The following is a 19983-nucleotide window of genomic DNA, read 5'->3' as shown; positions in this document are numbered from 1 at the left end:
AGGATGTAAAATTGTATCTTGAAGGTTCATAATATGACACATGTTTAAAGTCTCAAGTGGTAAAAAAGGGAGGGCAGCCATCTAGTAGCCTGCTTGTATAAAAGCTGTTTTAGAGAACTAGAGAAACTAATAGGAGTCCATGTTAACTTTTTGTAGTGCAGTTGGGAAAATTAAACTAAACTTGTTAATGCACATTTTTTTGTTACTCATCTACATATGGGCTTAGTTATCAGTCATGCAATTGCATGTGATGTAAATAAAACTTCAGGTACAGAGGTTTTCTAATAAAGGGAATCTGTCAGTGAGATCAACCCTTCTCCCCTTATATGGGCATGCATGTCATAATTGAATAAAACTATAAAGTGATATCTTCAATGTGATGTCTCATTCCAGAGAAATCCACTTTTTTTAGTATGTAATTGAGCTGTTAAGATCTATGGGCCAAACACAGATCTCCTGGAAAGTCTGCCTCCATAGCTTATTTTTAAATTAAAATGGGTGTTACAAGTCTAAAGCACCTGTTACACATAGCGATATCGCTGGCAATATCGCTGTAACATCACCGATTTTGTGACGTTATAGCGATACTGCTAGCGATATCGCTATGTCTGATACTTACCTCCGACAGGCTCCCCCGCTGCTCATTGCTGATCGCGCGAGAAGGTCCTGCATCATTTCTCGTCGGGCGCTTCCTGTGGCGCCAACGAGGGACGCGGGCGGAGGACGTCTGGATCGCCGCGTCTGACAGGTAAGTACCGACCCCTGCTATGTCGCTGGTGAGATCTGCCTGTGTGGCAGCTCACTAGCGACCACTTAGCGATGCACCAGCGATCCATATCGTTGTCGGGATCGCTGGTGCATCGCTAAGTGTAACGGTACCCTAAGACCTGTAATTACTGACAGTTTGCTCTCACAGTCACACAGCTCTGCATGGAGATCAGAATTAACATACTGCAGAACTGAACTTTGTCTCATTGCAAACTCATTTGTAGTTCTGCTATACTGCACTCACTCTGGCTACAAAGGCAGTGAGAGGAACTCTACAAATGAGACCCACTTCAGTTCTGCTGTACATTGTTAGAATCAAACACAACCCTGCTGTGAGATCAGGAGAGCAGGATGTAAGTCATTACTTAACTCACTCTGGTAAGGCCTACTCTTTTAAAACAAGCCCTGGAGGCAGATTGGTGTCTGGCTTATAGATCTTAACAGCTCATTGACATATAGGAAAAATAAGGATGTCTCTGGCTCAAGACTTTGGGTTGCAGATATAAAGGTATCATTTTATTCAGCTTCCTATGACATGCATGCCCATATAGATTGCTTAGGGGGATTGATCCTACTGACAGATTCACTTTAAAGGGAACCTGTCGGTAGGATTGTGCACAGTAACCTACAGACAGTCAGGTCGGTGCTGTTATACTGATTACAGTGATACCTGGGTTGATGAAATCCATCTTGTGGTGGTTGTTTAATCTTTATTTTCAGTTTTTAGTTAATGATATGCTTGTGCTCTGGGGCGGGCATGGAGGTGGTCTTCATGTGGTGCTCTGATTAGGTATTCATAATGAAGACTGCTGACAGGTCACTGATCCCTTTGTGACCTGCCCTGTAGTTAACATAATGACAATTATATGTACATACTGAGAAAAAAAAAACCTTATGAAGGCAGGCACCAACCGTGGCACCTGCGCTGCAGTATAATTGCATATATACTGTGTTTATAATTAATGTGGTTGAGGTTATCCTGATATTCAAAAAAAATTCCATTTGAAAACGGCGCCACTGCGCAGTAGCAATAGCAGCTATTGGTGTATAGAGAGGCGATCTGATAGATGCTACTGCGCGGATGCCATTTTCAAATGGATTTTTTTTTTTTAAATATCAGGATAACCTCAACCACATGAATTATAAACTCATAAGGGTTTTTATTAGTATGTACATATAATATTCATTATGTAAACTAGGGGGCAGGTCAGTGGGGGAGCAGTGACCTGTCAGCAGTCTTCATTATGAATAATCAGAGCACCACATGAAGACCCCCTCCAGGCCTGCACCGCAGCACAGGCACATTATTAAGGCTAGTTTCACACTAGCGTATTTTACATGCAGCGCACGGCGCCGCTAAGCCCCACCCACTCCCCGCCCCCGTCCGGTCATCTCCTATCGCACATGGCCGCATGTGATCTGCGCACCCTATCTTTAGCATAGGGTGCACAGACCGTGCGCTGGCCGTGCGCTAGTAGGATTTGTGCGTGCACTGCACACTTTTGAAGGTGCGCCTGTGTGCGCTGAACGCAGCATTCTGCATTTTGGCGCACTCGGCGCACCTTCAAAAGTGCGCAGCGCACGCAAAAATTCTACCAGCGCACGGTCTGCGCACCCTATGCTAAAGATAGAGTGCGCAGATCGCATGCGGCCGTGTGCGATAGTAGGAGGAGATGAACGGGCGGGCAGGGGGCGGGGCTTAGCGGCGCCGTGCGCTGCATGTAAAATACGCTCGTGTGAAACTAGCCTAATGCAAAACTGAAAATAAAGATTAAACAACAACCAAAAGATGTATTTCATCAAATAAGGTATGATTTTAATCAGTATAACGGTGCCGACCTGACACTGTAGGTTACAGAGCACAATCCTGCTGACAGGTTCACTTTTAATGCTTAAAACTTGTAACATTTTACATTGACCCTAAAATGCAAATTGTCCTTTTACTCCTCTCATACATGTAAATAACTTGTTAGCAGTCAAATTTTAAAAAATAAAATAAAAAACTTGTCCCTGCTGACATTATACGAATCACTTGTCTGTTGTGATGCAAAAATATGCAATTCTCTAGGCCCTAAACATTTATTTTAAAAAATGAAATGCCTCCAAATGTTTCTTCTTGACGAATATAGAAATAATGCATTACCGTAATTCTAATATTTCCATTCTACTTTGTTTGCTGTGCTAAATCTTTGTAACTTGTTTGTTAAAAACAATGAGATTGGAGTAGTTTTTGCAACCAACTAAACTCAATGTTGTTGCAAAATTTAAAAAATAGACGAGGGCCTTAAAGTCTCACACCTCAAAGGCTGGCCATCGACAATGAATATTGATGTTATTAAAGAATGAAGTGGTTGAAGTGAAAAAAAATCTTTCAATTTTTTTTCTTTTAAACTGCATGCTCTATGTGCTTAAAAATTGTGTGTGATTGCAGGTAATGAACACAATTTGAAAATCTTTTTAAATTGCACAGTTATAGTCCTCTAATGTGAAATGTTTTAAATATGAGGCTTTTTTTTTTTCAGAAATGCCAACTTTTGTTCCATTAACGCAGGAAAATGGATGTCTGTAGCTTACAAAGTTTTTAATGTGGTCTGGGTGTCTTCAGCAAAACTACTGCAGCTGTACTAAGCAGTTTGACTACTCCGATTTCAAATTGTATTTGATCACTCATTTAAAGCAGTCGCAATAAAACCAACTTTGTCTTTTCTATTCTGTATAGATATCAAATAAGTATTTCAAACAGGTCTGAGCAGAGGACACAAAGTCAGCTTACAGATCTCAAAACTATACTGAGCGTGGATTATTTTTTTCAAGATCTACATCAAGAATCTTCCATCTAAATTTTCATCGTGCAATTTCCTTTTGCAAATAAACTGATTTTATCCTTTCAACGGAATCAAATGAAATTTATCTTTGTTCAAAATTTTCAATTGTTCTAAAAAGCAATTCAATTGAACTGCATTCTACTTCTTTCCTAATTTTGAAGTGGACTTGAATTCTCCAACAAAAATCCATTTGTGTCTTCATTGTATTCAAATTGTTTTTCAATGACTTACTTTGTGGGGCAAAATAAAATATTGAAAATGTAATTTATATGAAGATGATTGAATCCCTTCACAAAATATTGCAAAAAATGTGAAAGACTTTTTTTTCTCCTTTTCCCTATATTTCATGTACCATTTAGGGCATATACCAGCTGTCAGTATAGCACATATGGAATGAACTGTTCCCAGGCCTAGCAGCTCACTTGCATATAGTGACACTGATCTGTATGCCACTAGAATACCAGTTTATTTCTTTTTGGGTTTTTCTTTTCCCCTGTTATTTTAATTTGTGTATGTGTATATATACCGGTATTTTACTTATGGTAGTGTTTTAATTATATATGGTAGTTTTAGGTTTGTGCTCATCGTCCACTTTTATTTTAAGAGAAAAAAATCCTAGATTACAGATTAATAATTTGAAAAGTTAAAGGGGTTGTCTAGGATTAGAAAAACATGGCTGCTTAGGCTGTGTACCCACGTATACAGAAAATTCCTGACAAACTCGACTCCTTCCCAGAAAACGCGCGTTGTTTTCCATGCTTTTTTTTGCACGTTTTTGCATAAAAAAAAGTGCATTTTTTATGCTCTTTTTTTTTTCCCGGAGTGGCCCCAGTCTCAAAAAAAAAAAAAAAAAAAAAAATGCAGATTTTTCCATGAAATGAATGAGCATGCTTTGTTTTTTACCGCGATTGTGGTTTTTCATGGAAAAAAAACGCGTCAATATGGACAAAGTGCAGAATTCATTAAAATGAATGGGATGCTTCTTTTAAGCGTTTTTACCGGTAAAAACGCTTAAATGCAAAAAAAGCTTACGTGTGCCCACACCCTTAATTTGAACAACAAGGTTGTGTGCTTCAGCAGATAACCTGCCCCCCTTTCACTTCAATATAGGTGAGCAGGAATAGAAAGAACCCATTGGCAGGTATGGTGCTGTTTCCAGAAGTAAGCAATGATGTTAATCTGATTATGGACAGCTCCTTAAATTATAATTATTACCATATTTTTCAGATTATAAGACGCACCCCAAATTTTGAGGAGAAAAATAGAATTTAAAAAAAATAAAAATAAAATGGTGCTTATAATCTATTCATCTAATTGCTTACCGGGGGTGGTGGCTGCGGTGAAGCGAGGTCCCAGGGTCGCTGCTGGAGGAGACAGGAGTGGGGTGGTGCTGCAAGCCGCAGGCTGGGATGAGGGGATGTCTGACGTGCAGTGTATCGCTGCAAGTGTCCCTGGCGCTGCTGCCCGGGGTGTCTGCCGCTGGGGGGGGATTTGAGTCTCTGCTGACATTTCTTGAAAGACCAGAGCCTCCCGTAGTTCTGTGGACTCTGGGAAAATGCCCACTGGGAGACGGCGCATGCGCAGATGAGATCTCAGCATCAAGATCTCGGGAAATGAGATTTGAGCACTGAAATCTCATCTCCCGAGATTTTGATGCTGAGATCTCCATCTGTGCATGCACCGCCTACCGGCGGGCATTTACCCAGAGTCCACCGTACTGGAAGCCACGGAACTAAGGGGGGCTCTGGCCTTTCAAGAAAAGGCAGAGCCTCCCGCAGCGGCAGGTACCGCCGGGCACCCCCTCCTCTCAGCCTGTAGCAACGGTACCGGTAAGGTATATACACATTAGAAGACGCACCCCCACTCCCCCCAAAAAAATTTTTTTGGGAAAAAGTGCATCTTCTAATGCATAAAATGCGGTACTTCATTAAACGCGTGCATTTGTTTTTCATTTGTTTTTCTCTTTTTGCTTAGGTTGTTGCTTTCATTGAAATAAGAAGAAACTCTCCAAAGTAGAAGTTTTGCATTATTAGATCCCAGTAAAGGGAACCTATCAACAAAAAATGTGCTCAGTAGCCTACTGACTGTCAGGTTGGCCCCATTATACTGATTAAAATGATACCTGGTGATGAAATCCATTTTGTGGTTGTTTAATCTTTATTTTCACTTTTATTTTTCACGTTGATATCGTTGTCGGGATCGCTGGTAAGTCGCTATGTGTGACTCCAGCTTTAGATATGCTCTTGTCCTGGGGTGGCCTGTGGGGAGGGGGGTCTTATTAGCAATTCATAATGCAGACTGGTCACAGGTCCCTGATCCCTCAGTGACCTGCCCCCCCAGTTTACATAATGAATGATATATACTAGATGGTGGCCCGATTCTAATGCATCGGGTATTCTAGAAAACAAAAAGGTTATTCTCACCTTCCGACGGCCCCCGATCTCCTCTCCACGCTCCCGGCATCTTCCAGTCCCAGTAATGGTTAGCGCGAAGGACCTCGGAGATGACGTCACTCTCGCGAGAGCGCGACATCATCAGCGGTCTTATGCGCAAAGCATTACTGAGACCGGAAGATGCCAGGCGCGTGGTGAGAGGGGGGAGAGAGTCCGGGGGCCGTCGGAAGGTGAGTATATCACTATTTATTTTAATTCTATTTTTTACAGGTTTATGGTACCCAGGGCCTGGAGGGGAGTCTCCTTCTCCGGACCCTGGGTACCATCCGCACATTGAGCGCTGCGCCGGTCATTTCCCGGCTTCGTCGCCACTGACCTCCGTGCGGCAGGAGATGACCCGCGGCTAGCGCCGCAGATCTCCCGACGGTAGCGTTGGCATGCGTCGTTCGAATTCCACGCCAATTTGTGGCCGGACTGCGCCGGTCACTGATTGGTCGGCCGCGACCAATCAGCGACGCGGGATTTCCGTTACAGACAGAATTAGACAATTATATAGTAGATATTTTTAAAAAAAATCCCTTTCTGCAGGCATTTTTGATGGTATACATAAATAAAAATCAGTCTTAAAATGGCGCCGGCGGCACCATCTTAGTGGGGATTTTTTTTTCTCTAGCAAGATGGGGTCTGCGCAGTAGCAGTTATTGGATTGCCGATAGCTGCTACTGTGTCGTCGCGGCCGGCACTATATTCAGACTGATTTTTATTTAGTTTTTTAATGTATGTATACCATAAAAAAATACACATTATAAATGTAATTATGCTGCAGTGTCGGTGCCTGCAGAAAAAGCATTTTCATTATGTAAACTGGGGGGGGGGGCAGGTCACTGAGGGATCAGTGAACTGTCAGAAGCAATACTAATGAATACCTAATAAGCGCACCTAATAAGCGCATCACATGAAGACTCCCCTTACATGCCACCCTGATGTACGAGCATATCATTAACTAAAAACTGCAAATAAAGATTACACAACAACCACTAGATGGATTTAATCAACCAAGGTATCATTTTCATTAGTATAACAGTTCATCCTGACAGTGTCTGTAGGTTATTGTGCACAATCCTGCTGACAGGTTCCCTTTTAAAGTGGTTGTAAACTTTCATAACAAACCGGACAGTCACTTTGTGTGACTGCAGACTTGTGAATTCTTACAAAGCGCACTGTCAGGATTCTCCATTGCTGGTATATCGCTTATTTTGTGGTCTCCTCTTCTGCCTACTCTCACTGTTGGCAATGGAGAATCCTGACCGCACGCTCTGTGTGGATTCCCAAGTCTGCAGCCGAAGTGACTGCAGACTTTCACGACCAACCTTGACAACACCTTCTAACCCCTTAGTGAGCAGGCAAATTTTTGAACTCTGACCAGTGTCACTTTGTGGTAATAACTCTAGAACGCTTCAACAGATGACATTGATTTTGAGATTGTTTTTTTTCATGACACATTGTACTTTATGCTAATTGTAAATTTATGTTGCTGCATTTATAAAAAAAATCAGAAATGTGTCTCAAAATTCTAAAAATTAGCAATTTTCAAACTTTGATTATCCCTTTAATCCAGACAGTCATACCCCAGAAAATAGTTGTTAAATAAGATTTCCCTCATGTCTGCTTTACATTAGCACAATTTTTAAAATATCCTTTTATTTTGTAAGGATGCTAGAAGGTTTAAAACTGTATCAGCAATTTTCATTTTTCCAAGGAAATTTACAAAACTTACTTTTTTTAAGGGACCTATTAAGTTCTCAAGTGACTTTGGCTGACCTATATGTAGTAAAATCCTCAAGTGATACCATTTTAAAAACATAACCCTTCAAGATATTCAAAACTGCTGTCTGGTAGTTTATTACCCCTTCACGTGCTTTTCAGGAATTAATACAAAGTGGCATGGCAGAAAGGAAAAAATGTGTGTTTTACCACCTACATTTTTATAACATTTGAACAGTCCGGCAGACTCTAAAGCCCTTATTTGGCTGTGAGTTGCCATGGAAAACAACAGGACCACTCAATCATGATCTCAGGATGCCGATGAGGGAGCCCCCCCACACTTTGTTAACCATTTAGATGCCGTCACATTTGACAGCAGCATCTAACGGGTTAAAAAAAACATGGTTGGTGCCAACACCAATCAATTCTGATACAGCAAGGTGTCAGCTATAATAATCTTTAATAATAATCTTTATTTTTTATGTAGTGCTAACATTCTGCAGCGCTTTACTGTTTCACTAGACTTGTATTAATAAGGAAAATCCGTCTAACGTAAATGTGTCCGCTAATTTGCATAATACAGTTAGGTCCATATATATTTGGACAGAGACAACATTTTTCTAATTTTGGTTCTAGACATAACCACAATGAATTTTAAACAAAACAATTCAGATGCAGTTGAAGTTCAGACTTTCAGCTTTCATTTGAGGATATCCACATTAATATTGGATGAAGGGTTTAGGAGTTTCAGCTCCTTAATATGTGCCACCCTCTTTTTAAAGGAACCAAAAGTAATTGGACAGGTTAAATAATTGTAAATAAAATGTTCATTTCTAGTACTTGGTTGAAAACCCTTTGTTGGCAATGACTGCCTGAAGTCTTGAACTCATGGACATCACCAGACGCTGTTTCCTCCTTTTTGATGCTTTGCCAGGCCTTCACTGCGGTGGTTTTCAGTTGCTGTTTGTTTGTAGGCCTTTCTGTCTGAAGTTTAGTCTTTAGCAAGTGAAATGCATGCTCAATTGGGTTGAGATCAGGTGACTGACTTGGCCATTCAAGAATATTCCACTTCTTTGCTTTAATAAACTCCTGGGTTGCTTTGGCTTTTTGTTTTGGGTCACTGTCCATCTGTAGTATGAAACGACGACCAGTCAGTTTGACTGCATTTGACTGGATCTGAGCACACAGTATGTCTCTGAATACCTCAGAATTCATTCGGCTGCTTCTGTCCTGTGGCACATCATCAATAAACACTAGTGACCCAGTGCCACTGGCAGCCATGCATGCCCAAGCCATCACACTGCCTCCGCCGTGTTTTACAGATGATGTGGTATGCTTTGGATCATGAGCTGTACCATGCCTTCGCCATACTTTTCTCTTTCCATCATTCTGGTAGAGGTTGATCTTGGTTTCATCTGTCCAAAGAATGTTCTTCCAGAACTGTGCTTGCTTTTTTAGATGGTTTTTTTAGCAAAGTCCAGTCTAGCCTTTTTATTCTTGATGCTTATGAGTGACTTGCACCATGCAGTGAACCCTCTGTATTTACTTTCATGCAGTCTTCTCTTTATGGTAGATTTGGATATTGATACGCCTACCTCCTGGAGAGTGTTGTTCACTTGGTTGGCTGTTGTGAAGGGGTTTCTTTTCACCATGGAGACTATTCTGCGATCATCCACCACTGTTGTCTTCCGTGGGCGCCCAGGTCTTTTTGCATTGATGAGTTCACAAGTGCTTTCTTTCTCAGGATGTACCAAACTGTAGATTTTGCCACTTCTAATGTTGTAGCAATTTCTCGGATTGGTTTTTTTCTGTTTTTGCAGCTTAAGGATGGCTTGTTTCACCTGCATGGAGAGCTCCTTTGACCACACCTCAAATCAACTCCAGGCATTTTATCTGCTTAATTGAGTGACATAATGAAGGGATTGCCCACACCTGTCCATGAAATAGCCTTGGAGTCAATTGTCCAATTACTTTTGGTCCCGTTAAAAACAGGGTGGCACATGTTAAGGATCTGAAACTCCTAAACCCTTCATCTAATTTTAATTTGGATATCCTGAAATGAAAGCTGAAAGTCTGAACTCCAACTGCATCTGAATTGTTTTGTTTAAAATTAATTGTGGTAATGTCTAGAACCAAAATTACAAAAATGTTGTCTCTGTCCAAATATATATGGACCTAACTGTAGGTGCAGAAATGGTACGGACATTCTGCAGTGTCAAAACTGTAGAAGATCCAGAATGTGGGAATGTACTCTAATAAGACAGCAAAGGGCTCATACACATGGTAGAGACTCTGTGCTACCCATTCCTTCAGACAAGAACACATCCATACTGTTGTGAGTTAATTTTCCCCTTCACTACGGAGGCCCCATGAACTCCCTCATCTGGTAAAGAAAGGTAGTGAGCCTGATTATCAAACACCTGAGCCTAATGATGATGACTGGCTGAGTGGAGTTACTGACTGGATATAAGGCCGCCGATGCCCTTCTGCCCTGCGGGTGATTTCTCTGTGGGATCCTTGGAGACCAGTCTGAATTCCTGTTCTTCTAAAGCTAAGTTTTCTGCTCGGCTTTTTGCATTTGTGCTTTGACTTTGTTTTGCTTTATTTTTCTGGATTTCTGCCATTCCCTGCTGGGGTGAGCTGAATTCCTTTAGCTCTGTCTTCTGAAAATACCTGAGTGCTGATTGTTTTTGAAGCCTAGCTGCTTCAGGGTCTTTTTCCATATCAGCTTGTTGGCTTTTGTTTTTGATAGGGTTTTGGCAGATTGCAGACAGCAACCTTCCTTTCCTGTTCTGTTTAGTTAGCTTGGGCCCCATCGTTTGCTCAGCCTATCTTTCTGTCTGTGTGAGTGTTTTTTCATCTTGCTTCACCGTCATTATATGTTGGGGGCTGTCTTTTACTTTGGGGTCTGCTCTGGGGCAGTTTAGATTTCCTTTTCTGTCTTTAGGCTATTTAGCTCTCCGGCTGTGATCGAGGGGTCTAGGGCACCGTAGGAACCCCCCACGGCTACTGCTAGTTGTGTTGATAGGTTCAGGGGTCTGCAATCTGATAGTTGCCAACTTCTCTGGTTTTCTGGACGTAGCTTCTATTTTTGTGTCTGCCTCCTATGGTGACTCAATCATAACACCATACATTTGGAGTCCAACAGAGCATATATCTATTATTTTCTATTGGATTCTGTAAGCTTCCATATAAATTGGAGGCCTACAAAGGTACCGTAGAGGCTTCATGAACCTCTATGACCGCCATATTACGACTGCACACAACAAAAACAAAATATACACAATCTGGTTTGACCCCGTAAATGATTGCTTAAAGAGTACCGATCACCTGTATGTAATTGTGCCTTTTAAGAAAACAGTTGACAGCTGTTAGTAGGTGATTTTATTACGGTAAATAACGTTAGTTAGAAAACACTACCCAGTAGTGCCCCTGAAAGCAGTCCTAAAGGAATCGATTTTTGGATCGAAACGTCTGATCCAACAATCCTCCTTGGCTCATCTTGCCTTCAAAGCTTGAGTTCTCTCATCATTGGCATCTTGTGCTTTTAAATAAAACTGCATTGTCACAATCTGTACACAGCAGTTACCTGCTATTTCAATGTTTCCGATCGGTAACTGGTGTGCATCTTAATGACAGCACTGTTTGTTTGAGTTCACATACTTTGCCAGTAAGAAAGGGGTACACGGAGGATTTGATGGATCACACTTTGGGATCTTACAACCTGAGTGTTTGGACCCATGTTTTATAAGAAGGTTGAATCATTTCTGATGGCGTTAAGGGCACATGTGGGTATTTCCTCTAATGCCATTTAGTAAAATCTCCTGTCGGCTGCCCACTATATTCCTCAAAAAGGGCAGCCACAGACAGGTGATAGGTACACTTTAGCCTACCCTTTTAAGTAGTATTTTAATCAAGGCAGATTATGTGAACACTGTTCTGTGTGGCGACAGTATTAACCTCTTCCTGACTGGGTGATTTTTCCTTTTTATTTTCCCCTCAATTTCTTGTAACTTTTTTATTTCATTTTTCCGTCCAAAATATAAGGGCTTGTTCTTTGCAAGATGAGTTGTAGTGTAATTGCACCGTTCAAAATTTTTGGAAGCTTGTGGGTTTTATTTTTGCGTTTTTGGTTGTTTGGTAAAATGACCTGGCAGTTTGATTGTCCAGCAATTCTGCTATTTTATTTTTTTTCTCATTATGGCTTTCACCATTTGGATTAATTTTTATGTTTGGACATTTACAGACATATACCTTTTTTTTTAAACTTAACTTTTTTTTAACCTTACTTATTTCCTTTTGGGACTTTGAAACTGCAGTGTATACTTCAATAGAATCTTATTGAAATACATTTTCAAAATCACCATTTTCCATTAACTGCAGCCATAATCTGGCTTTCATAGGAGCACCATGACAGGCACAGGGGTGTTCTGCAAGACCCATGGCTGTCATGAAACACCATAAGTGCCCACAATTTTGTCGCTGAAGGATTGATGGGTGTGCATAATGATGTGCCACCACTCCTCAGGTTCTAAATGCTATTGCCAGAGATTAACAGTGATATTTAAGTGGTTAACAGAGGGCACAGCTTGGTTCCACTCGCTGCTTTTTAAGGCACATCCTAGCTGCTCAGTTCCTGAGTTTGCATCATCCGCTGGGACCAGACATATGAAATTGTACGTCAGGAAGGGTTAAAGGGAATGGTCAATCAGAAAATGTCCTATTTTGTTTAAAAAAAATTTTAATGCATTATTTTTAGATCTACAATTTTGGCAATGTTTTTTTTTTCTTTTCCGTATCACTATTTGAATTAAAACAACGACAAATCTTGCATTCTTCACACTGACCATTGGGGCCATTTTAACTGCTGCTTCCTTTTTCTTTTTCAGACAACTTTTCAAAAGTGTCATTATCATTACAGACAGGATTAGAATGGCCATGTACTCCTCATACACAGCTGATAACACAGGATCCAATATTCACAGTAGATTATATCTGCTCCCCTTATCTTCATAATGACTTTTTCCCTAGGTGAACAAGTGGATTTTCTGATAAATCGGGGGTGTGTGTTTAGAATAGGGGCAATGACCAGAGTGAAAATTGCAAGACTTCCATATTTTTCTTCCAAAATATGATTTAAAAAGCCAACATTTTTTTTTTTTAAATTTACATTTAACTCAAAAATCTAATTTAAACAATAGGTAATTTTTTGTGACCCATTCCTGGTAAAAGTAGGCTCAAAGGCTCGTAGCACAATAGGTTGTGCAAATGAAATACTTTTTAATTTTAATATATTAAATATACATATTTTCACTCCCTTCCCTCTAAAATTGCAACTGTTTGCAAATGGTATACTTATGTTTATATACTAAACCCCTCCACTGCCTTATTGTATTAAGGGACAAATTCAGACATCTGTGAGACATGTTCCAAATTATGGCTGTTAGGCCTGTTTCACACTTCCGTTTTTCTGGGTCAGTTAAAATCCGCCAAAATGGCGGAAAGCGGATCCGTTGGTAACTGATGTGAACGGATGGCACCGGACGTTTTTTTTTTTGACGGATCCGCCGAATGAAGAATTTTAAAGGAGCCGCTGCCCGGGAAGGAGAGAGAGAGAATTTTCTTCGTCCGCCACAAAGGATTTCAGGGTTAAATTTCCGGCTGACTTCCTTTCTCCGGGCATGCACACTGTAAAATGCGGATCCTGCAGCAAAAAAAAAGTTGCAGGGTCCGTCCAGGCATGTCGGCGGACGCAAAAAAATCAAAAAATTTGGCGGATCCGCAAAAAAACTGATCCAATGGATGGCCATCCGTCAAGATCCACCAGTAATGCAACTCAATGGGGAAAAAAACGGATCCGCCCAAAAAATGGCGGATCCGTTTTTTTCAAAAACCGGCGGATTTTGACTGATGGTCAAAAACGGAAGTGTGAAACAGGCCTAAGGCTGTTCAGGTCAGGAGACCCTTGGAAGGTCTAGAGATCACTGTTCGTACTCTGACCGTGGTTTATGGAAACTGAATTCAGACTAAGCCAAAGATGATAACTGCTACAGAGAATGGGGATCTGTCATCTGATTCATGCTACTCAAACCGTGGGCGGCATGATTCGGACCCTGGCTGCACTATTGCATCCAAGTATATAATTCTCTCAAACCTGAGATGTCTCATAGAAAAAATATCCTCCAAAGATCTGCTGGTCCCTGGCTTGGATATACCTGACTGCAATTGTGTAGTTAGGATCCCAATCTTGCTGCTTCTGTTTCACCTGAACAGCAGAGTAAAAAAAAAAAGTGGTACCTGTATGTCTGTGTTTGTTTTTTTTGTTTTTATTTTTTTTAAATTAGACCGCACGCAGACCCACTGAGTATGCACTATTATGATCCTCAATTCAGATCAAATGAGGACATACTCTGATTTTCATCTGTGATTTTCACAGATGTGTGAATTATCCTGTGAAACTCTATAGGGTCTGTGTTCTATCAGCTAAAAAAAAAAAAAAAAAAAAAATCAGCATGTGTAATAATTACACACAATCCCACAGGCGATGCTTGGAGGGATAGAGAAAAGTGCAGTGCCAATCCACTACGTGTAAAATAATTTTGTTTAAACGTAACCAATGCTAAAAAAGGGCAAGGTTACTTCAGGGGACACAATTGGATCAGGCAGCGGAAAATGAGTTTCTGCAGAGCATGGCAATCTCACCTATAGTAATATAGTTTTAAGGACAATATACACAAGACTAGTGTATGTACATGGGAAGTGAAGCCTACTGGTGCATAGGGCATGCAATGATTAAATAGTACATTGGCTCTTATACCCTATTTAAGTCCACAGCGCTCACCTTTTCCCTCATACACCCCCCCTGAGGAAGCAGGGTGAAACGCACGTTGGGGCTCGGGACACTTATTCAGGATACCGTCTCCCAGGTTTGTAACTGTTACTAAGTATTCTAAGCATTATTGATATTTGCCTTATGTACTTTTACTGTCTGATTTCTATACCTACAGTGACCTGGCCAGAATTTATAAGGTTTTCACTTTTTCATGTTAAAATGATTTTTAAGCTACTAATCGCTACACTATTCTAACCTATGTCTACTCTAAGCACCATTAGATTCTACTTTCTATATGAATATACTAGTATGGACCATTGTCCTTAGTACTATATTACCCATAAGTGAGGCTGCCATGCATATATTGATATGTGTATTTTTCTTTAGCCAATGGAATTCCCTACGTGTGATCTGGTTAGAATTTTTAATGCTTTCACTTGGACATGGTAAAATAAATTGTAAGCTACTAATTGCTATACAATTCTAATCGTTGCCTGCCCTATGCACCAGTAGGCTTCACTTCCCATGTACATACACTTAGTACTATATTACTATAGGTAAGACTGCGATGCTTTCCAGAAACTCCTTTCCCCTTGCCTGATCTAATGTGTTCCTTGAGGGTAACCTTGCCTTTTTTTATTATTGGTTAACCCCTTAGTGACAGCCAAATTTTAAAAATCTGACCATTGTCACTATGTGGTAATAACTCTGGGACGCTTCGACAAATTCCAGTGATTTTGAGACTGTTTTTTCATGACACATTATACTTTATGAAAATGATAAATTTAGGTTGATATGTTTTATTTATAAAATATATCAGAATTGACTAAAATATAAAAAAAAATTAGCAATTTTGAAACTTTGAGTGATTATCCCTTTAATCCAGATAGTCATACCATAGCAAAACATGAATGAATAATATTTCCCACATGTCTGCTTTACATCAGCACCATTTCTAAAATGTTATTTCATTTTGTTTAGCATTTTAGGAGGTTTAAATATGTAGCAGTAGTTTTTCACTTTTTCAAAGAAATTTACAAAATTATTTTTTTTAGGAACCTATCCAGGTTTGAAACGACTTTAGAGGTCCTATATATTGGAAAACCCCAAAAGTGATACCATTTTAAAAACAGCACCCCCTGACATTCTGAAAACTGCTGTCAGGTAGTTTATTAACCCTTCAGGTGCTTTTCAGGAATTAAGACAAAGTGGCACCAAAATGTCGCTGACTTTTGTACAGGCCGCTATTTGCTCGTGAATTGCCATGGCAAACATGAGGACCACACAATCATGAACTCGGTGCTGATGGGGATAAAGAGAGAGAAGCCACACTCTTTTAAAACATTTTATATGATATAGTCACTATTAACAGCAGCATCTAAAGCGGTTAAACAGATATGGATGGTGCCAACACTGATCGTGGCTGATGCAGCAAGTTGTCAGCTATAGTGTACAGCCGACAGCTGCTGGATTGTCACCTGTATTGAGATGCTATTCTCTTATATCTCAGGTCAGTTAAAAGATGTATTGACATTCATTAAGGGGTTAATGGTTAAGGTGTTTAAATAAACAATTATTTTATACTTGGTGGATTGTCATTGTACTTTTTTCTATCCCTCCATACATTTACCTTGGGATTATGGATAATGATTTCTGTGGGTTGCGTTCCTATAGGTCAGTGTAAGGATTCTTGTTGGCACGTGTGATAATGTAGCTTATAGTTAATCACTGAGTTCAGTTGCTACCATTTAGTACTACATTTTCCTCATGGGGCTATGTGTGAAGTCTAAATATTGCCTTAATCACATGCATCTAAATCTCAGGGCTTTCAGCAGCCTTAACGCCATGTTTTTCTCGGTACAACCTTTTGTAATGTGCACTGCATTTTGCAGAGTGATTTTTGAGACCTCTGACAAATTTTGGTTGGAAGGAATAAATAAACTTAATACTAAAAAGTGTAGAGCTGCGGTTCTATTCCCTGTGGGGCTATGTCTTCCACTTGTTACCAACCCTTTATAAGCTGGTATTAAAGTTGCCATATGAGAATGTGTTTTCTTTGCAAGATGAGTTAAATTTTTGATATTGGTATCATTTATTTAAACCATTTAAAATGTTGGTTGTAGAATGGGATAGAAAACGTTCCATAGCTGCTATTTTTGTATTTAGTTTGTGACGCTGACTGTGCTGTATAAATGACATGATTATTTCATTTTGCTAGCCAGTAGGAGATGCCAAATTTATACTGTTTTGCTGTATTACTAAACAACTGCAAAAAAAAATCCTGTCACATCTGCGGAGACTTACAACATATATTTAGTCTGATGTTAGAACTTTGTGAGGGCTTATTTTTTGTGGGGTGAGCCATCGTCTTATTGGTACCATGTTGGCGTACATATGACTTTTTGATCACTTTTTATTAGAGCTAGTGCAAATCGATTAACAGGATGCGGTCCACTGGCGATGTCAGTAATCTGTGGCTGCTGGATGGGAACTCTGCGGTGTGCACCTACCTCTCAGGAAACTTTGCATTGGCATACTACTTTTTCTCCTACAAAGGGATCACCTACAAATTATTTATTTTAAATGGAAGACGACAAAGCCAAATATATAAAAACAATTGCCATAGGTCTACTGGTACAAAACGGGCATACTCACAAAAGTACAAATGCCTAACCTCATATGCCTATAGAGCTAATGGGCACTGGATATTGCCAGACCTCCTTTTTTCATTGTATAGACTTTATTTTCATATATAACTGAATTGTGTGCCATTGAATTGCATATTCGCCTTATAGGCATATTAGTTTTGGCATTAGCGCTCTAGTGAGTCCGTCTATTGTGTTGTACCAACAGCTCCATGGCTTTTTCATTGTTTGTATACATGTCTGTCTTATGTTTTTGAAAAAATAATTTGTACATGATCATGATACCTTTTGTATTGGTGTACTTTTTCACTTACAAAGTTTGTATCTGTTGGTATGCTTTAGGTAAATCCCATTTATTGGGTGGTACCCTTATTTTTCCCGCCTACCTCCCATCATCCACTGTTCTTCTTTTTCGATAAACTGGTCTGGCTTCATGTTATTGTTGCGGAGTGGTGCACATGTTGACATGTCAGGTAAGAGGCAATTATCAGTGTTCCCTTCCAGCCGTCTGATTACTAAAGTGGCCAATAAACCAAGTCCTGCAAAAGGATTTCACCAGCTCTACTTTTTATTCCATTTTTTGGGAAGCATGGTGGTCAAAAGCAACTAATCGCTGTAAAAGATAATGTGATATTACTTTAAATCATTACAGTCTCGACTATGCAATTTAGGCTTAATGGAAGTACCAAGATGGCACCGTACTCTAAGAGTGGTGACCGTCATTGAAACCTCCACCTGGCTGTACATTACAATAAGCTTTTGCCTTGTGTGGAGATGGCTGAATGCTATACATTCATCAGATGCCATAAATATACTGCAGTTGGTGCAAGCGGTTAATATTTCTTAGCTACACTCTGCATGTAAACGTTAGAATTTTTTTTTCTTAAGTAATGCACTGCAAAAAAAGCCACCATTTTCTACCATTACCACCCTTTCACAGTGTCCACATTTTTATCTAATATCGAAATTACTAAGGATTTAGATAAACCTTATTATATGTATTAACTCCTTCTTTTACCTAACTATCAGGAGAATCTGCTCTGTCCAGACATGCTATGAATGGGGTATACTAAGCTACATTGTCATTGAAGATTAGCATTGGATTACTTGGTAAGACCTTTTTGTTCATATTTGTGTTTTCTTATATTAAGCAAATATATTTCCTGCTTTTGCGCAACTTAGGTTCCCTGAAAACACAAATTTTCTAGATCTACGCCATAAATCAAATTTATGACACTGCCTGGGAATAAGGTTTTGTTTTATGTTTGTCACTAACTATAACCTGATGCACTTTTTAATCACCACACTAGTTGTTTCAGGGACAATACTGGTCTTGTTCTTTGCAGTTTAACTTGTGCCATGCCACTTATATTCATTTGAAAACACCTTTCTCACTTCTAAGTTATTGTATTTGTGTTTTTTTTTTTTTTGTTTTTTTTTTTGTGCACATTGAACAATAAGATCCTGCCCAGTGCTAATCTCTTAAACATGAAGGTACTGAAAAGATCGGAGTGCAGTAGATGCATGAAGAAAGTGCACTATTGTTTGAGGGGTATTTCAGTTACAGTAAATGCTAGGTAGATAACTATTAGGTTAATGAAGGTCTGACCACTGGGTCACCAATGATTACCACCGTGTCTCTCATTTCTGCCAGCTGAAGGTGACAATGTGCAGGAGTTGAATGGAGTAGCAGAGTGCATGTTGCCCTTGTGCTCCATTCACATCTTGATGCCCCTGTCTGGTGGAAACAAAATACACTGGACAAAGGATCTGGTGTTTTGGAAAGTGTCTGAAAGTTAATACCACCACTGATCTAACATCTCCTCTCCAGTCTGTAGGTGGTTCTTTATGACCTGAATACACTGTTGGCATAATATCCCAAATTTATGAAAATAAGTTGTTCTCCTTTGCTTAATGGTAATACATTACAGAAAAGTAAACCTTTTAGATTCTTACCCCACTTCTACATTACCTAAAAACTGAAGAAGTTGGATTCAGTAATGTCTGCAGATGTATGGATAGAGCTTTACAATTCTCACCTTCTAATCAACTACTGAGGAACAACCTCGTCAATCTGCGTAAGTTTTTTATTAAAAAGAAAAAAAAATCCACAATAAGGTCAGTTTGGCCTTCACTAATCTTCTACTGAAATAGAAAGGTAAGATTTTTCAGAACTTTTACCTGTCCATGTCAGCTTCAAAAGTAAATCTCTGCCGGGGAATGGGCAAAGCAGGCCTGGATGTGCCAAGAAGAATACTTACCAACTCTAGCTGTCAATGTCAGGTAAGCAAGACTTTGGAGAATGAGATACTATGGGACTTTTCTACAAAATTAAGTTTTAGTGTACATTCTCTGTAATCCCTTAAAGATGGCAAGCCATGTTTTTGTTTTTAATCACTGCGACTTAGATACAAGTTAGTAGTGAGAGCTGTTATTTAAATGTACAACTAACAGATGAAGGCATGGGAGATGATTGTCAGCTGTCTAAATTCAAGGTGCTTGACCCATTTGTTCTTCTGAAGGTAATCTGCTGCCATAGCTCTCTGGCATTGAAAACAATGAGCAGCGTGTGTGTGTGTGTACTGCAAGATATATACAGTTGTGGCCAAAAGTATTGACACCCCTGCAATTTTGTCAAATAATACTCAGTTTCTTCCTGAAATTGATTGCAAACACAAATTCTTTGGTATTATTATCTTCCTTTAATTTGTCTGAAAATGAAAAAACACAAAGAATGGTCCTAAAGCCAAATTGGA

At 39.7% G+C, this 19983-nt stretch overlaps 1 protein-coding gene across 7 annotated transcripts in view; it reads left to right on the top strand.

Moving 5' to 3' along the window:
• Window positions 1–19983, top strand: part of HNRNPR (heterogeneous nuclear ribonucleoprotein R) — a 191487-nt gene that overhangs the window by 91489 nt on the left and 80015 nt on the right. For 3 of the 7 annotated variants that reach the window (XR_012227396.1, XR_012227398.1, XR_012227392.1), the window contains exon 10: window positions 18257–18337. Coding sequence is in view for 4 of the 7 variants with exons in the window: in XM_073563270.1 (XP_073419371.1) it covers window positions 3291–3337 (47 nt within the window). In the remaining 3 variants the exon portion in view is untranslated. Of the gene's footprint in view, window positions 1–3290; window positions 3858–18256; window positions 18338–19983 lie in introns of those variants that run through there. The other 4 variants (XM_073563270.1, XM_073563281.1, XM_073563299.1 and 1 more) reach the window with 2 other exon arrangements.

This window comes from Dendrobates tinctorius, unplaced genomic scaffold (genome assembly GCF_039654945.1).
Source record: "Dendrobates tinctorius isolate UK_male_01 unplaced genomic scaffold, ASM3965494v1 ptg000015l, whole genome shotgun sequence".
Classification (NCBI taxonomy): Eukaryota; Metazoa; Chordata; class Amphibia; order Anura; family Dendrobatidae; genus Dendrobates; species Dendrobates tinctorius.
Note: the sequence above shows the minus strand (reverse complement) of the source record. Positions and strands in the feature narration are given on the sequence as shown.